At 47.9% G+C, this 20805-nt stretch overlaps 1 protein-coding gene across 8 annotated transcripts in view; it reads right to left on the bottom strand.

Annotated features, from left to right (window-relative positions):
- The window catches only part of WNK2 (WNK lysine deficient protein kinase 2), a 112849-nt gene extending 92367 nt beyond the window's left edge, over window positions 1–20482 (bottom strand). For 6 of the 8 annotated variants that reach the window (XM_075762641.1, XM_075762635.1, XM_075762638.1 and 3 more), the window contains exons 1-2: window positions 20245–20482; window positions 19030–19824 (exon numbers count right to left, since the gene is read on the bottom strand). In XM_075762641.1, coding sequence (XP_075618756.1) covers window positions 19030–19797 — 768 coding nt within the window. In that variant the 5' untranslated portion in view covers window positions 19798–19824; window positions 20245–20482. The remainder of the gene's footprint in view (window positions 1–19029; window positions 19825–20244) is intronic. The other 2 variants (XM_075762636.1, XM_075762640.1) reach the window with 1 other exon arrangement.
- Window positions 20483–20805: the final 323 nt, after the last annotated feature.

The raw sequence follows: 20805 nt of genomic DNA, 5'->3' as shown, positions 1-20805 counted from the left end.
AGCAGCACAGACCCCGGCCACACCAGCCAGGCAGAGAGGAGGACTCAGAGCTTTTCCACGATTCACTGCAACTGTAACGCACAGGCAAGGAGAACGAGCAATTGGGGAGAAACATCACGCAGAGAGAAGAAACCCTCCAAGCCCCAGCTCACGTTAAAGAATCAAGCCCGCTGCAGCTCAGGTGAAGGAGCAAGGCCAGGGGTTCAGCCAGCCCCAGGAGAGGGGACGGGAGGCTACCCTGCTCCGACTGCACACTGCCCACGGTTCCTGGCCCCTGGGCTTCTCCCTCTCCGCAGCAGCCCATCCACATTGATCCCAAGCCCTTACTCCTCCCCTCCATGCCCTGCTGAGTCACCCCTCTTCCCAGCACCCATTCATACAGTTTATCTATCCCCTTGGAAAACACTCGGAACACCTCCTCAATTTTCTGTCGCACCGACATTACGTTATTCCCCCCCATAACTCCTGGGAAAATACAAAACCAAACCCCAAATTTCCAGCAGTGGCCAAATTCCACCTGACACCGGCTGGGTGTGCATCAGGTTCCAGGCTACTGTATATTGCACAGCGATAACCTGCCCATGGGCGAAGCAGCAGGGCAGAAAGCCCTGGCTGCGCCCAAGGCAGACGGGGCAGTGCCACTGGCACGGCTCGCTCATCTAAAGGCCTTAATTAACTCTTCCCTGAATTGCATTTTCCCTCTGCTGTGCCTAAAGAGTGAGAGCAGTGAATGTCAGGCAAACGTGGGGATCAAAGAAAGTCTGAAATAGTCACGTTCCCCTTGCTCCGTGTGTCGGTGTTAAACGTCAAGCCTGCCTTTCCCAACCGGTCACGTTGTAGTCGCCTACGACTCGCTGCGGACAACAGCGCTTGCTGTCCTTTGCATCTGCGTGATGTAACTGTACCTCTGCCTCTGGACAGATCACGCCACTATCAGCTTTAACCACGTTTTCCCATGTACTTCCACAGCAATTTTGAGAGGAAGGAACATTAGGAACTCGCTCTTGTGAATCATCACCTTGCCTTAACGCCACCAGGCTATCAAAGCCTGCCCACCAAGAGAAACAACCTCTGCAGAAACCACCCGTGGAGGGGGAAGAAAACGTCCTAACGGCAGTCCAACCTGAAGCTGCGTTTCCAGAGGCTCTGTTACACTTCCAAATAATTCGCCCGTGTGCCTGTGCCAGCAGAACGGCAACGGAGAGCAGTGCCCGCAGGGCTACCAGAGCCTCCTGGCCACCACCAGCCAGCGCTGGCCCAACCACCCGCCGCTGATGCCATCGCAGCTTGTTTCCTGCCCCCGAAACACCTGCACAGGCGTTTCTAAACCAGCAGATTTCATAGCAGGTAACCCAGCTAACTCCTGCTTTCTTGCACGGCTCCATGCTTTGCCAGGCTCCCTCTCCCCCATACTTTTAACTTCATACAGAAGATTTTTCGTTAACTGCAGAGCATTATACCACACAGCCAAGTACTATTATGTGCTTTACCTTCTTTGTAGTGAAAGTTTCATTTGAGACAATAATTCAAATAAATTATTATGTAAAGTGAGGAAAGGATTCCTTCACCTGACTACATTTCAGGAATGTTTCAATCTAAAAAGAAGTGAAAAACAGATGCAGAGAATACATATGATCTCTTAAAAAAAAAAGGTGCGCACTTAAATGCAGAACAAAAACCATCTCTTTATTTGAATAACTCAGAGCTTAACTAGCTTGAAACAGGACTTGGAAGAAATTCTAGGAATAGGTCTTTTCAGAATTCAGGTAATGCAAATATTTTCTGTGACATTAGTGAATTGGGATCTCTTTACCCACTCTCCCTCTTCAGAGGGACACCCATCTGAAGGATAACTAGCTGGAAATAAACGGATGAAGCACAGCTAGTTATCCTGGGTAAGCCAGGACAGCCTCTCATTATTTACTAGAAATCTAAAAAAAAAAAGGCAAAAAAAAAGCCACATTTCAAGGAAGCCACCACAGGCCCGCACGTATTAATTTAGAGGACCTTCAGTTAGACTGAGAAGAGGATGTAACTAATAATTTTCTTATTATGGCTTTTATATGTTGGCTGCTGTTCCAAGGAAAGATGGATTAAACACCACGTCTGGTTGGTTGGACTTCAAATTAAAAGCTCCGTGATGACCTTTCATTCCCAATAGGGTGTTTTGGTTTTGGTTGTTGGGTTCTTTTAAAGTCTATTAACTACATTAGGTCCTCCAGAACATTACCCTGAATAAAAACGGTTTCAAATGTAAGAGACAAAAATAGGATAGGAAATAAATATGTCAACAGAGGTTTGCCCTACAAATTCGATCCCCAACCCTCCCAGGCTCCCACCCCACAGACGATGCCTGGTCATGCCGGGATGACCCGCAGCCCCGCTCCGGTCCAGAGCCGCGCGGCACAGCCCGGCACGGCCAGCGCTGCCGGGAGCGTTCGGCACCAGCAGGTAAGACAGTAAGTAGACAACAAGTAACAAACACTAAGTCCGCGCACCGTAATATTAAGACATTTCACACGGAGATAAGATTTTGCAACTCATTAAACACACACAACCGAAGTTTTCTTAAACCTTGCAGGCTCAGCCTGTAGGAGGATTTCATATTTCCGACTTTCAACCAAGGAAGCTGCCATGGGAAAAGACTACACTAACCTGCAGCTTCTGAAAGGAACCAGGAAATACAGGCGTAGCAAATGAAACACCCTTACCTATTGAACTTTAAAAGGAAAAAAACCAAAACACAACTCTAGGGTAATTTCTTATTGTGTTTAAATTCATATAGCTTTTTCTAGAGTGGGAGAAATTCAAGTGAAAGAGTCTGGGAATTTTTTTCCCTGAAAACCAAGACAAGGCTGGCTAAAGAAATGTTTCTCATCACATCCCTTTCTCCCAAGACATTTCCATGGGAAAGAAACATTAATTCCCACTCTAATAACGGATACGCAACATGTATGTTATTAAAAGAGCGTTTCAGGTGCCAGCTCCCAGCGTGCGTGCCAGGCTGCCCGCACATCCTCCTTGGGAACGCTGCACATCAAGCTCATGCCAGACCCCCTTCCCACCCTGTCCCCCCACTATGACATTAAATCCAGAAAATTTCTCCTTAGCCCTTTCCGCACTTCCAGTTAACCTGATTATAGAAATAATCCGCAGCATTTCTCTGCTGCAGCGCAAAGAAAGAGAACGGTGGGCAGCCTCCCTGGGAATTAATAATTACTATCAGCACGCTATGCGGAGCCTTTTATTTTGACAAAAGCTTGGTTTTCATCAAGCTCTAGATGAGGGAGTTTTCAAAAAAAAAAAAAAACAACCACTCATTTTATATTAGCACTCTTGAAACAAATATAATTTGATTTCTCATTCAACTTACTGCAAATATCCTTCTTTTTCTAAAAGATGTATTTTTAGTCTACAAGACTAAAAACGTACAAGTTGGAGCTCCGAGAGGTTCCAAGTAGCTGCAGTTAAATCCCGGGTATCTCAGAAAAGCGTGCTCAGAAGTATTCAGCAAAGGACTTCTTGCAGGAGGCGGCTGGATGAGTCTTGCCAGCAGATTCAGCCAATTTCCAAAGAACTCAATGGTTTGAGTATAATAAAATAAAAGTAATACTAATAAACCATCAAAACCTAGATATGGATTATCATCCCATAGAAAACCACCAGAGCATTTTTAAGATCAAAGAAAAACCTCTTATGAGTCAAAGTGATTTACTTAAAATATTTTCAAACTCAGTTTTCAGAAAGTTTCAAAATTAGAAATTCTAAGAACAATTTATTGACAGCAATGAAACAAAAGTTTTAACACAGCCTTCCTTGGAGCTGCAACGTCATTTTAAAGATCAAATCTGTCAACCGTATGGTAGGACATGATCAGCACCATCTTATACACAGCAGTCAAGGGAAAGTTGATAAATCAGTCGCGGTGTAAAGAAACAGTTAAAATATTCGGAAAAGCAAGGCTTGGGGAGAACTCTGCCGAACAAGTTCACAATCCACCTAAACCGCTCCAGGTACTTTTTAAAGAAAGTACTTGAGAATTCACAAACTAAAGAAGATTTTTATTTTTTTTTTAAATCGTCCAGGCACGCTTTGCCTACCAGAAGCATATTATATATTCTGCACCACTACAATTAAGAATGCCACATAGCGCAATTAATTTTAAACCCCCACGTGCTTTAAAGGGTCTTTTAACAAAGACTAATACTCATTGAAATGATCTTATTTAATAGTTGCTAAATTTAGGAGGACATTGACAATTTTAGAATCTTGTATTTATCTCACCTGTACAAACATTTTATCCTTATTACACTTACTATTGCACATTTGTGCGGGGTTTTTTTTTTTTTTTTAAGTGACTCTCACATCCAACGCCTGGATATGCCACAAGCAAAGACCAAGCAAACAAACAGCAAACACTTGCCATGAATATCAAAGTAAAGAGCAACCCAACGGGTGAGAGCAAAGCAATCTAAATCAAATCACAACGCAGCCATTACTTAACGAGTTCCCCGCCCCACTTGCCGTATCATTACCAGATATATCACACAGGCCTAACGCTACGAAATGAACCCAGCTAGCAGGTATAATGTTCCTTAAAATGGTTTCGTTAAGAAAGGTGGAATTACTGGATTTTTCTCTGAAAAGCAAGGGAAGCATTTGAGCATATATTTCCACCTCCACATCTAGGGTTAAGGAGAAGTCAAATCAACGGAGCCGCTGACTCTCCAGCTATGCTGTAAAACCACATTTATTCACAAATATCCTGATTTTGCATTGTGCTTTCCTTTGTGGAGATTACAGCTCTGGTACGGGCTTACATACTGCGCTGCTGGATACTGCGTATAGCTATATAGTCGCTTTCGTTATCTCACTTCAATTAAAAAAATATTTGTTCGCTTTAATCTTGCAAGGCAAATAACACTCAGACCTGCTATCATCACACTGCTATCGGTGCGAGGAATTATTTTAAAACCAGGTAAATTTGCATGCTAATTTTGGGCAGACCTAAGAATAAAAGCTGCTGCTCTGGGAACGTTATTACATTGCAAAATATATAGCATGCCTAAACCACAGACTGACTACAATGCTTATTGAAAGAAACGCATAAACCCGGGCTCAGGGATTTTAAAACTTTGGTACACGAGCACCTGAGAAGTAGCATGCAGCTTTTTTTTCTTTTTTAACCGAGCTCATTAAAACAGGTGAATAGGCTTTCATGAGCAATTATTCATCTGTCTTAGACCTCTAAGAGTAATTAACATTTCAGCAGGTTTAAGATCTTCTAGTTAAACCAGTCCTTCCATTTTCCCATTCACGCAATTCAACGCTCTGCTTTGTCACAGATTATAGCTCATTCTGACCCTTAAATATGTATCCTCTGAGAAAAATGCATGCAGAACTGTACTAAGGTGATGGAAAAACCACACACATGTTGTTCAGAACTGATGCAACGATGATAAACAAGGAGTGGGTTTTACTTCATTCATCCAGGCTGGGAAATTACTTTAAAACAGACTTGAAGCACTTCCACTGCGTCCTCCACATAGATGCACAGCCACCCATGCGTTACTATACCGTACGTGCTTTGCAGCAGTATATAAGCCCTGTAAATAATGCAGATATCGGCACCTATTTTGCCAGGCTGTCAGTGCGACGCAGAGCAACTCCGGCAGCAGCAGGACACGGAGCGGGACCTGGAGTTTCCTCTGGCCCAGCTGCCGCCCTCCGTCTCCGTGGGAGCACTCCGGAGGTGGAGAGCAGCATCTCTGCAGGATGCGGCACAGGCTGCAGCTTTCGGTACAGCGCTCACCCCCAGTTACTGGGAGTTTGGCATCTTCACAGACCTAATAAAGTTACGAAGAGCAAGATAGGACTAAGAAAACTCATCCCCTTCTAGTTGTTTCTAGCGGTTGTCAAAAGAAAATATTCAAAGGCTGGTTTTCAGCCTTTGTTTCTTCAGGAAATAAGACCGCACGATGCTGCGTGTGTGCACGTCTCCTCTGTTGTACAAAGCAACTTTCAATTTCCAGGAAAACTGACATAAAAGGGAAGGAAAAATTCTCTTGTTGCCCCCACTGAAGGAAAAACTGCAGGAAAAGCATGACCGTAGTAGCTGTAAAATCCACAGAAAAGCACATTCAGAAATAACCAAACTGTGAGAAGCAGCTTCACGGGGAGTTCACATCTTACTAGGCACCGAGGACTCCAACTGCAAGGTGATTTCATTAGTTACCCTGCTGACAGAAATCCATTTTGAAATGTACGCTATGTATCTTTTAAGGTACAAAGGTCACAGTTCATTAGAAATTACAGAGTTCTCTCTCTCTGCACACAAAAATCAGCTTAGTGGAAATGTTTTAATGACTTCTTTTCCTTTCTCTAACAGAGAATTCATAAATTACAATTTCAGCTCTAAAAATCAGCGGTAACGGCACTAGGATAGAGGATACTTCATCACGCATAAAATACACAATATATAATTTTTATCAAAGTTTTTTTTTAAAAAAGCATTTATAGCACGCGTACTGTTAAATCATTAACTGCAACATCAGGCTCAGGGTAGCCAAGCATCGAGGTGGCAGTCAGAAAGACCGCAAGTACCAGCCATTGCTGAGAATCAGAAACTAACAATTACTCCACAAGAGGTTATAAAATGCCTTTTCATCTCTTCTCACTAGATGTTACCTCATCTTCCTTTATCTCTCTGCAAATTCTCATTTTCCTCCTCAGGATTTCCAGAAAGATCAGCAGGTACCACAAAGCAGCTGCCCAAGACACCACCTTGCACAAGTGGAAGACTGTTAGGTGAAATACTTAATCTTACGAGATTAATCAAAGATGGTAACGCCACGTGATTGTGAAGATGACCCTCTAAAGAAAAGAGAGGGACATGAAAAAAGAACAAGCGTATTTGCATACACCCCACGGCAGCGCAGAAGGTGTTAAAGAGCAGGACCCCATCCTTGTAACTTTAGGGGTGGTGGGGGACAGGCAAGAGGAGGAATGTGAAGGGGACGACATTAAACTGCTTTTTAAAAGCCTACTGGAAAGTTTTTATGAAGTAGCATCCATTTTTAATAAAGCCTCCCTAAAAATGCACAAAGGAATGTGGGAACAGGTTGATGAACCACCCTGTGATCCTTCCCTGATCTCTAACAAAACCAGATCAGCATCAGTCACGCCTCCCACACTGAGAATTTGGATTCAGCAGGACACCGCTTGCATTTTTAGGCCCCAGGTTAGCAAGCCGTGTCTTTGCTGTCATGCCCTCTCCGGGCAAAGCTAACCTCCCAGCCCCAGCCCCTCCGGTTCCGGTGGCTCTCCATCACCACCTTCATGCTCAGAGATGCCCCGACACGGCGGACACTGCCAGCAACACTCGCTATGAACTGAGCTGCTGCTCGGAAGCAGCACACACACACACACACACAAAAAAAAAAAAAAAAGAAAAACAGAGAGCTGTTAGTGCAGCAAAAGTCAATAAACATCCACAGTCCCATTTGTTTGGAACAGTTGCTTTTGAATACACAGACTCCATCATCTCACGTATCTCCTTTCTCACAGGAGTCTGCAGCCCAAACCCAGAAGTATTTAGAGGAAAAGCTTTCCCTGAAGCCCACACATGAGTGAGCACTAGCCTGTTCCCTCCCTCAAACCACCTGAGATAACACTAAAAAAAAATATACACATACTGTAATAAACAAATCTTTGTATTTAATGCTTCTGTGTTACTTAGAAGAAGATTTGCCATTTCTAATAGTTTTATAGCTTTACAAGTTTAAAAACTTGTAATGCCAGCTTCATCCAAGTACACAGCTACACACCTCCGATCACACACTATTTAACTCATTAATTAACTATTTCTCATGGGATGGGACATCCAAGCTATCAGCTGGGCTCACCACTCCCAGAGATTTTCTCCCCTTGAACAACCACCCTTCCCTATCAACGGCCCGGGGGTCAGCGCAACGTACATCGTGGTGGGGGCATGGGCTTTGGGGATAGACAAGGAACAGCAATTCCGGTGGCCCCAAAAATCCCACAAGACATCTAGCATTTATTCCAGAGAGTTAAGAAGAGGTTTTACTTCATTTCCTCCTCCCAACCACAGATATTTGCTACAAGTTTTTCTTCTATACTTTGAAAAGACAGCTTAATCCTCTTCCACGTAACAAGGATTCAGAGCTGTCTATAGCCTAGAGGAAACCACAGGGTGCCTCTGTAGGAGTATCTTGTATCACATGGGAGTCTATCCAGTTGGCTTAATTTAACATGAGACTATAAAAAAAGGCACAGAATTGACCTGGGTCCAAAAGCACTCTTCTGAAGGCACTTGTGGCTCTGACTCCCAGTCCTCCAGCTGCCAGCATACCGAAGCACCATGCCTTCTCCTAAGAGGTGCCTGCAGAAACCAAGGTCTCTTCCATACCCCCATATGGCCCCAACCTTAACCTAGGACAGTGCCCACCTGGTACATAAACACAGCTGGGACCAGAGATGAACTGTGCATCCATTCTTCAAACACCTGGAGCCCAGAGAGAGTTGCAGAGCACACCTACCACCCTGCGAGAGAGCTGGGTGACAGCACCTATTTTCCTCTTAGGTGACACCCAGCAGAGGTATTGCCCACCTCCTCTCCCTTGACAGCAATACCAAAGGACATGCATGAACAGGGGAGATTCATTCCAAATTTCCATCCCCATCAGCAGTAGTCACTGGAGCCTTTACCAAAGCCTCCAAATGACTACTCGCAGCTAAGGGAAGGGTGAGGAGCACATCTCCTGTGACTTCATGCCTCCAAGACAGGAGATTCTTCCATTCTCAGAGTAAGTGAATCCCAAAGGAAAGGTCAGAGCTTGCTGGACAGGACACCCCCACCCCGGCAGAGCGAGGAGCCACAGCTCTCAACCCCTTCCCAGGCAGTTCATGTGTCTGAAGGTGTTGGGTGGAGCCTTCCCCGTCCCCATGCTGCTCTTGGCTCCCAGCTCTGCGCTATGGCTGCTGACTACCCGCACTGCCGGTGGCATGCCCAACAACAGGTAACCGGTTGTACTTCCCATCTGTAGGGAACCGCCCCCACACATCAGTGTTTGCCACCCATTGTGGGTCTGAAGCCAGCTTCAGCAGACGGTCCTGAAGGCCTGACATGAAGGCTCCAACATGAGTTTTCTATTTAAAGACCCAGTGATCGCTGCTACTTGACACTGATGGGGCTCAGCAGCTCAGAAGAATTTAGAGCTCAAATTTGCTTCAGATAACTTTAATCCAGTTCAAGAGCCTGCCACACATCTCAGGACCAGCAGACAGGAAGCTTTCCTCACTTTTAGAGAGGAGTTACAGAAAAATCCCCATTTGTTTCCTGGGACAGCGCTACAAGAGCTTCAAACTAACAAGGCCCAAATCTCCCTTGATGTTCTCCCACATCTGCCTGTGCTGGAAGTTCCTGGAGATTACAGGCTTCACAATCCCTTCTGGGATAACCAACGAACAATGCGACACCACGCAATGGAGAACGTAACCTGGAGAGGCAGGGTCCCAGAGGGGCTGTAAGGAACCATCCCAGCGTGCTCCTACCGATTCACCCACTCCGGATCCTCTGGCTCCATACAAGCGGTTCTGCATTCTCTGCTTCTCCTATTAGTTTTACATGCGCACAGACATTAAGCGCATGCAAAGCCACCCATGTTAAGTCGTGATCGTGCCGTTTGCCAAAGGACAAGATATTTTCATCCTCCATTAGTAACCAGAGGCAATAAGTCTTACTGTGTTTGAGAGAAAACAAGTCTGTTTTATTAGTGCAACACTTGCTTTATTATCTACAACAACTCTAAAACCAAACACTAATGTGACAGAGAAACAAAACAAGTTCAAATGCACATAATCACGGCAATTTTCCTTAATCAGTAAAGCCTGGAACAAACCAAACCTATTTGGAAGCAGTTTTGCAAGATCTAGATTTTACCAAATGTTTCAGCAGAGCCGCATGGGCCTGCAGCAATGAGATACATCCGCTAGAAATGTTGTGATTTTCCCCCCTTCTACACTGTTCTATTTTAATAGACAAAATTGATTCTGCTCAGTCAACCGCCACAGCTGTATCAGCTCCAGCCACTACAATGGGTCACCCAAAATCTTGCTGGAACTGAAAAAAATCCAGACGGCATCAGGAAAAGCAATGTTAAAAAGCTGCTTATTGTACAAAAATGTGGAATAAACACCATCATTTTAATCCTTCAAGCACACGCCAGCGAGAGAAAGGAACATTCATTTCCAAAGCAGGCGTAGGCAATGCCCATTTTATACTGCCTTTGCAAAATAAATACTCAGCTCTCCAAATATCAAGTGACCAACTGTCATTTGTTCTTTTTAATAAAACCTTATTGTATAGAATATAAACAATTTTTGATTATTTAGCTGAAGAAAAACCCCTTCCTCCATCTGTTCAGTCTTACTGGGGTTTAGACAGTTTTAAGCACTCAAACCACGCTGACAACAGCGTTTAGACAAGCCCTGCCAATACAGCGACTCACGGAACAACGCTCCATGCTGAACCACAGCTTATCCCGGCCCGTACGTTGCTGAACAGTTAATGGAAAAAGTAAAATAGTTCCCCAGAAATATAAACTTAGCTAGAAAAAAAAATCAGCCATCATCCATACAGACGTACATTCAAGTTCTCCGGGTTAAGATGAAACAAAAAACCTTTTCAGTAGTTTTCAGGAGAGCTGGACTTCAGCAGGACTTTCAGAATGTGAGAAAGGCAAATTGGTGGCTTCAATAACCAACTATAGCACAGCTTTCCCCAAAACAAAGCACTGCAAAAAAACAACTAGCACGTAACAAAAATGCCTGTTTCCTTTTGGGTTTTCATTTTCTTAGAAAGAGCTAGGAGTCAAAGCAGTTAAGTTTACTTACCTAACCAAAAAAATCACATTAAAATTCAAATTAACTTTACCAAAGTGCTGCAGAGATTCATAATAGGCTCAAATACTACTGAAAGCACATTTAATTTTCTTTTAATAAGTCAGGAATGAAGATCAGATTGAGTTCACAAAAAATAGCCAAAGAAGAAAAACCACCACAAGTGTTATTTGAGCCTGCATTCTCCTATCTGTTTTCCCTCAGAGTTCATGAATAAGTGTTTTGTATCCCTCTGTAGCAAACAACTGAGGAACAGATGGTATTAGGTCTTAAGTTACTCCTGCCTTGATAGTTTAAGCAGCACATATTCCCATCGTATGGCATTTCATTTTACCCATCACTCCCACTGCATATTTAACCACCGTATTATACGGCCATTACGCTGCATTAACACAATATAGCAACATTCTTTTCTAGTAAATCACTTCAGAACAATCCGATTGTGTACAGACACCTGATAGGAATTAAAATGCATGTGCACGCGTATGGAAGATTCCAGAGAAGGAGGGAAGAAACCCCACCGGGCCCAGGAATTTGCTTATGTGGGGTAACGCCAGAGCTGCACTGGGGTTAGACAGGCCATGGCGTGTTTAGCGGGGTAATATGGGTTTAAAAAGCACTACTGGGATGATGGTGAACGGAAACCCCAGGTATGTAAGGCCATTCAAGCCTCAAATGGAGCATCTTCCAAAAATAAACTTCAAGATGAGTACAGTTGTATGAGTTTATGTATTTTTTCTTTCTGGGACTGAGTGGAAGGGATATCACCACACACCATGGACGACTGCCTCGGAGTAAGCCAAGTCACTGCTAACCAACAAAACAATTGTTCTAGAAAGTTTTGGTACACATTTCTTGCCAGCTGATTTAAAACTCAATCTAAATTCATCAATCCCTACGGACAACTGGCTGGCAACCAGGATGCTGCCTAAGGCTTAGAAGTGTTCAGCGACTCCGTGTCCGCAGCACAGGTGACCCCAGGAGACACAGGACCTGTGACCCTCTCCTTGCACCAGAGTCTCAGTGTCCGTTACACGGAAAGGATCATCTGCCAGAGAACGCCAGAAGAACCGCTCAGAAGCCATGCAACACCCAAGCTAATTCGTAATGGACAAAATTCCCAACAAGCCAAGCTGCTTTGGATAAACTTCATGCCAAAAGGAGCTATGGACTTGATTTCTTTGGAGGACAGTGAGATTTTATCCCGGGACATGGGAAGCTGCTCATGGTTTGAGGATTAGCCCATTCCAGAGCAAGGGCCAATCTAATACATAAAACAGGCTCTATTCTGCGGTTTATGTGGAGACTGGATTCAGAAAGATCTAAAAGTGCTCTTTGGGTAGAAAAAAAGAGTTGTGGAGAATGAGGGTGCACGCATTGCTTTTTCATACCAAACAGCTCACACCAACTGATCACAGCCTCTTAGTTGCTCTGCAGACGTGGAGGCAGAGAGGAGCTAAGACTCCTCTCTCTAAATGTGAAGAAAAATCATCACACCATACTTTCAAATCTGCTGTGTCTCTATCACCTTGTGGTCTTAACAACTGGTCCAAACGCCACCGCAGAAGAGGCTGCAGCCATTTGTTGTTTAAGATGTTGCAGGGAATGTAAGAGTGGCCCCTGGCAGAAGGGCAGGCTTCTCATCGCAGAGCGGGCAGAAGGGCAGCAGCAAGGCAGCGAGTTGGTTCCTGCATTTCAGAGCTACATAGCAATAGCAGGATAGTGGATGAAGGTCGTTTCTTGCCGACTTCTCAACTCCATGGAAAAACTCAACAAACAACTTTCCCCTTCCTTGCCAAGCGTGGTGTCAGGCACACCAAACTCACCATCAGGATAACACCTGTGTTTTCCAACATGCCAGTATCATTCCAGGAAATAACACATTTCTAGATGTAACTTCTATTTCACATGAACAAACTTAACCGAGAGGCAAACCAGTTCTGCTTCTGCGTAACTATCTCAGACATTCTCCAAACATGAGTTGCGTGAGCCCCTCCTGTTTCAGAGCAATGAAGATGTCAGAGGTGCCAAGTGTCATACATCTCGCATGACACGCCTTTGGCTGCCCTTTTCTCACGCCTACAGGCTGGCCGGGTATCATGCATCAGCACTTACCTTCTATCTACGTTTTCTGGCCAGTCAGACCTAGCACAGCACCTCCTGAACACGGAGGTAAGCATCCGCTGCTGGCAATCGACAGCCACGTCATGGCAAGGCTAAAAACCAAACTCCCTGCTCATCGGACAGCTGTGGCAAGCTCTTCTCAGCACTCAAACCCACCACTTCAGGGGGGCTCCTGAAGCATGGGAGATCTATCACTACCCTTTCTCCTCAACAACCCCGTCACACCTGAGCCTTGCAGCAGGGCCTCACCCTCCAGCAACCCACCCAAAAAACCACTTTTCCCAACCTCTGCAGCATCTCCGACCTCTTGGAGCATGCAAACATCCCAGTAGCTCCAGTAACCACCAGCTGAATTGCTATTGCCGCCCTTCGAGCACATCGTTACCAGTGCCACTGAGCTTTCTTCAGAGCTCTGTTCCACCCTAACCACAACACAAGGCAGCCATCACACCAGACCTCTGCACGCCACACGCACCAGTCAGACTGCCCATCAAGTGCAAACATTACTGTGATGACAGCTTGCAACATCAACTCTTTTCCCCGTCAGCTGCGGACAGGAGATGACCCAAGAGACCAGAAATATCCTTCACACCAAGTTCTGGGTTTCTTTTCAGTCATTTCCTCTTACTGCAAGCCCACACATTTAGCATGAAGAGTTCAGCCAGGATTAGGAGAACATACGACCGACCTTTAGCCAAAAATGCACTCAAAAGCGAACGGATGGAGTCTTACTCGAGTCAGAGGTGGAATGTGAAGTCTGACCCAGCTCCATTTCATTTACTGAATTTGAGAAGCAGTCTATTAATAGTTCGCTACCGTATCCCTACCCTGCTCCTCCGTGTCGGGGCGACAGCTATCCTAACGCACCCCGACACAGGCACGTGTCAGTATGAGTGCACTGTAAAGCGGTGCTAAACCAACTGTTTAACGTTAAAGAGAAGTCACTGCCTCAAGAACTAACTCAAAACAGACAAAATTAGTCTCAGAGTTAATTTGATATGAGCACACAGCAGTAGCAGATTCAAGCCTTCAGATGCAGTCTCCCTCCCTTCTTCTCCCAGTTTCTGAATTATTCTGTTAATTTACACTACAAAGTTTATCCGGCCAATAAATTAACAGCAGAGGTAGTAACCAGCTACCATTTCAACATCAGATGAATGCTGTCAGCAAACAAGGAAGCTACAGAAGCCAAACTACCACACCAGTGAAAATCCTGAAGATGTTACCTTTTCCAGAAAGAAATCCCCTGGATTCTTGATACAGAGGCATATGACATCCTCCCCCTCCCACAGTTTCTCTCTACATAATTTGATTTTGCCGGAAGTGACTTGCCAGCTAAAGCAAAGCCAACTTGCCTTAACACTGTCCATTTTACCAGCTCCCACTTTTAACCTGCCAATGTACCTGCTTACACAAAACCATCCAAACCATAGACCTTTGGTATGGCTTTGAACAACTACCATAGACCTAAGTGGACATAAGATGGAAAATAACACTTAAAAAAAAAGTTGCATAGCCTACTCTTACACATAAGGTAACACGCTTAGAAATAAGCTGCATGCTTTTGCTCCCGTCATCCACTCAAACCACTAATTTTGCTGCGAGGAGAGATTATCAGCCTTAGAAACAAAAATTAGCCAGTTGACATAGGTCTAGCATTAATGATTTTAAATGCCCTTTTTATTCACCTTGCCTTAAAACAAAGTCTAATCTCATCTTGTACTTCTAGAATATTCATGCCATATTGAAATTAGCCAGTTATCAGCCAATCTGGATGAGCTTCTCATTTAAAGAATAAAAACTGAGATCAAAAAAATACATTATCTGTTCCCATATTAATACTGCACATGAATCAAATGACCGAAGTGTTCATCCACATTTAGAACTTAATTTTCAGTTGAGATCCATGCCCTCAAAATCTGAAACTGCTGAGTGTCTGAGTGGCTTCGACATACAATGTACTTTCATGGTTTTTCTTTGGTCCGGGCAGTTTGAAAAGACTGGCAATGGCACAAAAAAAAGGAAAAAGCGCTATAAAACTATGAAGCAAACTACTTATCTTGTAAAGATAATTAAGTTCTGGCAGAAGAGCTGCAGGTGTGAGGGACAAGAAATTGCCACACTAGAGCAGCAGGTCTGTCTGTGGCTGTTTTACCACCACGGCCCCCTTGGCTGGGTGGCCATTTGGAAAACGTGGACAGAGCTACTCTAACGCCCTTGATTTGAGACTTCAGCTACATGGGCAGGGCAGAAGAATCACCCTCAGCCCATCCTTCACTCTTACACAGCTCCCCAAATACCTCCAACACCCCATCCCTCAACCCAGCTCCGTCCCAGGGAGCATCGGGGACTGCCGTGCGTCCTCGTGCCGAGCCCCTGGAGCAACCGGCCTCCAGTGAGCACCGGTACGCACCGCGGAGATCAACAATCCCGGGCAGCCAGCAGGAAAAGCCTGGCTTCCCGCGGTGTTCACCAACGGGCACCTCCCCACCACGGGTACCGCCACAGCAGGGTGAGACAGTCCGGCCCTTCCATGCTCTCAGTGTAAATTAGAATTCAATGCAATCAAACACAAGCTCAGTATTCAGAGCCCAAGCGAGAACCATAGAGCACAGTGAGGTTTGAGACAGTACCAGGTTTGACTCCTCTGTGGCTTCCCTACATCTTCCCAAAGGGAAACTGGACAGGGATTTTTAAACCCTTCATCTAACTAAAAAGATTATTTGGCTTGTGAGCAGTAGATTGGCAAGAGCCTATATTCCTAACTCATGACCTAACATCTCACTCAGGAGCGCAACACTGAAATACCGCTCTGCCAAAGCCTCGCCACACAGCAATTGTACGCCGCCAATTAAAATTAATTATAGCTGTTGAAAACCTTAGAACGCAAACCCTTCCAAAGTGCAAGGGCACGCTAATCCTGCTCCAATACTTCAGTTTCAGGAAGGAACAATAAACTCATTTTCTAGGTAGAATTTGACTACAGCTTTCATGTCTTCTCAGACAGGTCTAAACCCCAGAGCTCGTTTGGTTAGCATTTGGATCCGACCCTAATCCAAGCCATGATTTGGGTTCTGAACCCTAAAGCCACCTTTTCAACGAAATAAAACCACTGAATGAGAACGGCTCGCGAGGTCTTTGTACAGACGGACAAAAAAAAGAGACCGAGACACAGGGGCAACAGCACAACTGGGCTGACAAAGTGCTGAGCAAGGACAGAGGATTAACGCCTGATGGAACCTCAGCGCCGTCAGCTTTCACCCCCGGGCTCCAGCAGACGGACCGAGCACGGTTCGTGGCAGTTGCTCTGCAGAAAGGCTCTGGGGTGGGTTTCGACGGCGCAAGGCTGCAGAGGAAGGTGTTTTGTCTTCGGCAGCATGGAGATGATGGCTCCCACCCAGCCTTCTGCCGCGTGTACCTGAACTTAGAATTTCCAGAGAGGAGGAGACAAATGAGGGCACAAGCAAGGGCACATCCAACCGGCACAGTTTACATCAAAATTTCCGAAATGCCGCGAATAAAGCGATGACTTGACGGCACCCTCTGCACGTTTTTTCCCAGCGAGACTCCCCAGCTGAATTCAAAGAGTACTCTGCAAGTCAAAAAGCCCCAGACAACACACAGCTATTCACATCTTCTGATCGTTTCCTCCACGCAAACTCAGCCTAGAAGCACAGGCTTTAATCCCACTGTGATTAAAGACTTTTGTCATTCAATTAGACTTTCTCAATCCAGACCAAAGTACTGGTTTGCAAAATTCACATACCGCCGGATGCATCGCCTCCGAATCCGCAGGGCCAGCAGACAGCGGTGTTTAAGGAGAACCAGCAGCCCTCGCCTACTTCTATGGCTTCACACCAATTTCTCTAAAGCAGTCGAATAATAACGAGACTTTTCTTAATTAGAGGCCTAAACCAAATTCTGTATTAAACTGAAACTGTCTAGCAGTAAAATCCAAGCTAAGCTGAAGCACACATAATGGAAACTAGTGGGAATTAGGGAATTATTACAGATGATTTCATCGCATGCAGTCAGTCTGACAATTCCTAAACAAGCTGAACGAGGAATAAGCCAGCCAGCCACCAGGTAAGCTGCACACTGCAATGTTCCCTTCCCAACCTCTTCAAGTGTAAATGACCCAAACGCTGGAATTTCACCACACTCTGCTCGCCAATACATTTGGCAGTCTTTTGAAGTTAAGCTATTCTGCTACAGCACGTATGATGAAAATACATCTATTTCAATTCCCCTGCTAGAGCACACTGAGAAAATTTGGCACCGAGATGAATTCCCGACCCGTGCGATGGCTCTGCAGTGACGGCGCCGGCCAGACCGACAGCTGAACATCGGCCTCTTCCTACGGCCAGACCTTCCCCCGACAGCATCCCAATCACCGTCCCGAAGGAATCTCGGGCTGCCAAAGCAAACACCTTATGCGCCCGGGATCCTGCGCACGCCGCAGGCAGGCAAAGACCCAGTCGCAAGGCTCTCATCCCTGCCCACAGCGCCCACCTCCCCGCGCCCCTCAGCAATCCCGCAGCACGGCCCCTTCCCCAGGAGCCCTCTGGGCTGGGCGACAAGGGGTTAAACCCCTTCCCAATGCTGTGGCCCCACATTCTGCATCCCTGGCTAATAAAAGCCAGGGGAACGCAGATTACAAAGACTGCAAAGTGCTCCCCTGTACTTTTTATTAAGGAAGCAGTGCTGCAGTGAATTATGATTATATTGTGTAATGAAATCATTAGGGAATAAAGATGATGTGGCTGTGCATCCATCCCCACCGATCCCAGGAAGCCAGGAGTGATTTACAAACAGATTGAGCCAACATTAAAGAGATAAACAAACGGTCAGGAGCTCAAGCTTATTATATCATATTATTTACATGCTATTCTCAAATACTCTCGTAGGTCATAAAGCTCAGTCGGCCAGTGGAAGCTTAAGGATCCCAAATTATAATCAAGAGTTAAATTTTCTAGTTCCCACCAAAATTACAGAGTGACTCAGACTAAGTAATAGCTCAAGGAAAAAAAATAAAAATCTATCTTAGCTTTTTCTCTTAAGTAGGTCTCATTCAAATGGATGCTAAAAGAAATGAGGTAAGTAACAGACACTAAAAGCCTCACAAAAAAAATTAAGCATATACTAGTGCCGTTTTTACAGAAGTGAGAATATAAAAAAAAAATCACTAAGAAAAAGGTAACAGCCATGCCCCAAACCAGCCAAAGACAGCATCTAAACCTTCACTCTCTTCAGCTATTACTGGAAGGCTTCACTGTAAAGATCTAGAGCCCAAATCAGATCTTTTATTTAATATCTTCCTTTTAAAAGGTATTTGGATAGACAGGTCTTTGACCTGAAGCACTAATTCATGACACCTAAAAAAAAAAAGAAAGCCCTTGGGTGCTTTCGGAGGTTTGATCATCAAGAAGGTGGCGACAGCCACAATGTCAGAGCAGGGGAAAGGGCAGCTGAGGGGGCAGCAAGACCTTCAACCCTTATAAAAGCATAATGCGTTTCTATTTGTAGGAAAAGCAAAGTTCACCCCCGCAAAGGCACTCCAAGTTCATTTATGTTCGGTGTCTTTTTAATCCGGGACCTGCTGCTCCGCTCCTGCTAAACCAGGCCGCTGCTCTGGGAAGCGGCTGGGGGAGAGGAGCTCGGTTCAGCCCCTCCTGACGCGCCGTGCGCGCTGGCAGAGAGCGGCTCGTGGCCCTTCTCCGCGCTGTGACAGGTCCTGTGCCAACAGCCGCGGTGCGGGCAGTCAGATCCCAGGGCTGAGAGGGTTAAGCCTGGGAGGAGTGTACATAAGGTGGTAGATCTGGAGCCAATGAGAATATTGCGCTATAGTTAGACACTGGATACTAAGCGAGGGTGACTATAAAGGCTGCTCAAAGCTGAGCTTCTCTAGATGACACCGGCACGTTGCCCTCAGCTCCTAGGCTTACAAAGCCGAAAAAACACAGGAGGATCAGCTCGGCTTACCTGAAGTTCACACCACGCAACTTCCACCCACGTCTCCGTGTCCAGACCCTTATAGACCGTTTTGAAGGATCCCCTCCCGAGTTCAATATCAAACTTTAGGAACCTGCCATCCAGCGAGGTGGCAACCGCTTTCATGTCAGCCTCCTCCTCGGGCTCCTCTTTCTTAGCCTTGCTCTGATCTCTGGCAGCATCCGACGCCTCTTTCCTCTCCACATCCTTGCCAGGTTCCTTCGGCTCTTCAGCCCCCGCGCCGCTGCCAGGGGCCGGCGCTGCCTTCGGCTGCCCCGGGGGCTGGGGGCCCAGGCACACCTCCTCCACCCCCCCGTGCCCCGCCTTGGCCCTCTCCGCGATTATCCGCCTGGTTTTCGGGAGCAGGATGATCTTCCTCTGGTGCTCTGACTCGGGCAGGTCGAAAGCAGGTTCCTCCTGGTCCGAGTCCACCACGCTCCTCCGCAGGAACCGCTGATGGACCATTTTGGGGTCCCTGGAGCAGGGGGCGCGGAGCGGCGGGGCAGGGGCTCCCGGCATCGCGGCGGCGGCCGCCCCGCTCCTCCCGCCACCGACGGGCCCATCAATATTCATGCTCGTCTCCGCAGCCGGGGGAGCGCCGGGCTCGGCAGTCCCTGGAAACCCGCAACGGCCGCCGCCGCCTCCTCCTCCTCTGCCTCCCCGCCGAGGTGCCGATCTGGCATCGCCCCCAGTTTCCATTAGGTCTGAGGTTTCAGCGCCCGCCGCCGCCCCCGGGCTGGGGAAGTCACCGCGGTCCATGCCCGCGCCGAGCCGCCCCACCGCCACCTGCGAGGGACAAGGCAGAGCGCAGCGCCCTGACGCACCGGCGGCCGCGGCTCGGGCTCAGCCCCGGCCGCCGGACACCGCTCCCCCACTCCGCCCCCCCCCCGGCACCCCCGGGGCTCGGCCCAGCGCCGCGCTACCCCCCGCACCGCCCCCCCCCCCCCGGCCAGAGCCGCACCGCGACTTCGAAACGGCAGGGCCACGGCGAGCCTGGCTCCCCGGGCCGAGCCGCAGCCACCGCGGCCGCCCTGCCCGCCCCCCCCCCCCCCCTCCGGGCAGCCGCGCAGCCCAGCGGCCGCGGGGCCGGGAGCGCCGGGCAGCCCCGCGGGGTGCCCCGGGCTCAGGTGCGCGACGGGGCCGCCTCACCTGCGGCGGGGGGCGGGCAGGGCCGCGCACAAAGGCGCGGCGGAGCCGCTTACTTACGTGCGGAGCGGGGGGCTGCCGTGCTCAGCGCCATGGACGGGGATGAGAAGGGCGGCGGGGAGAAGGGGCGGGTACCGCCGTGTGTGCGCCTGTCTGGGTGTGCGCGCCGCGGAGAGGGGCGCCGAGCGAGCCGGCTGCCGGCAGCGGGGCTCCGCGGCCCGCCCCTGCGCGCTGCAGCACGCCCCTGCCCGCAGTGCCGGCCTCCCCGCTCCGCTCCCGGCGCCTCAGGGCGCGGGGTGCGCCCCTGCCCGCGGCGAGCCCTGCGGCAGCCTCCGCCGCGCCCCCGTGGGCGATGGCCGCCCCCCGCCCGCCCCGGCCCGGCCCCGCTCCTCCGCCCCCACCGCGGCGCTTTTGTCAATGGGAAGCGCTCCCCCGCCAGCGCCCCATTTAAGGCACCGGCGCTCGCCGGCCGCCAATGAGGCTGCGGAGGGCGGCCCCCCCACCCCCCCCGGCCCGGCCCGGCCCGGCCCCCCGCCGCCGCCAGAGACAATGGGAGGGTCCCCGGGCCCCGCCGCCGCCTCGCCCTGCGCCGGGTAGGGGGGGTCTGGCAGCGGCGGGAGG

The sequence above is a fragment of the Balearica regulorum genome, chromosome 10 (genome assembly GCF_011004875.1).
Source record: "Balearica regulorum gibbericeps isolate bBalReg1 chromosome 10, bBalReg1.pri, whole genome shotgun sequence".
NCBI classification, from domain to species: Eukaryota; Metazoa; Chordata; class Aves; order Gruiformes; family Gruidae; genus Balearica; species Balearica regulorum.
Note: the sequence above shows the minus strand (reverse complement) of the source record. Positions and strands in the feature narration are given on the sequence as shown.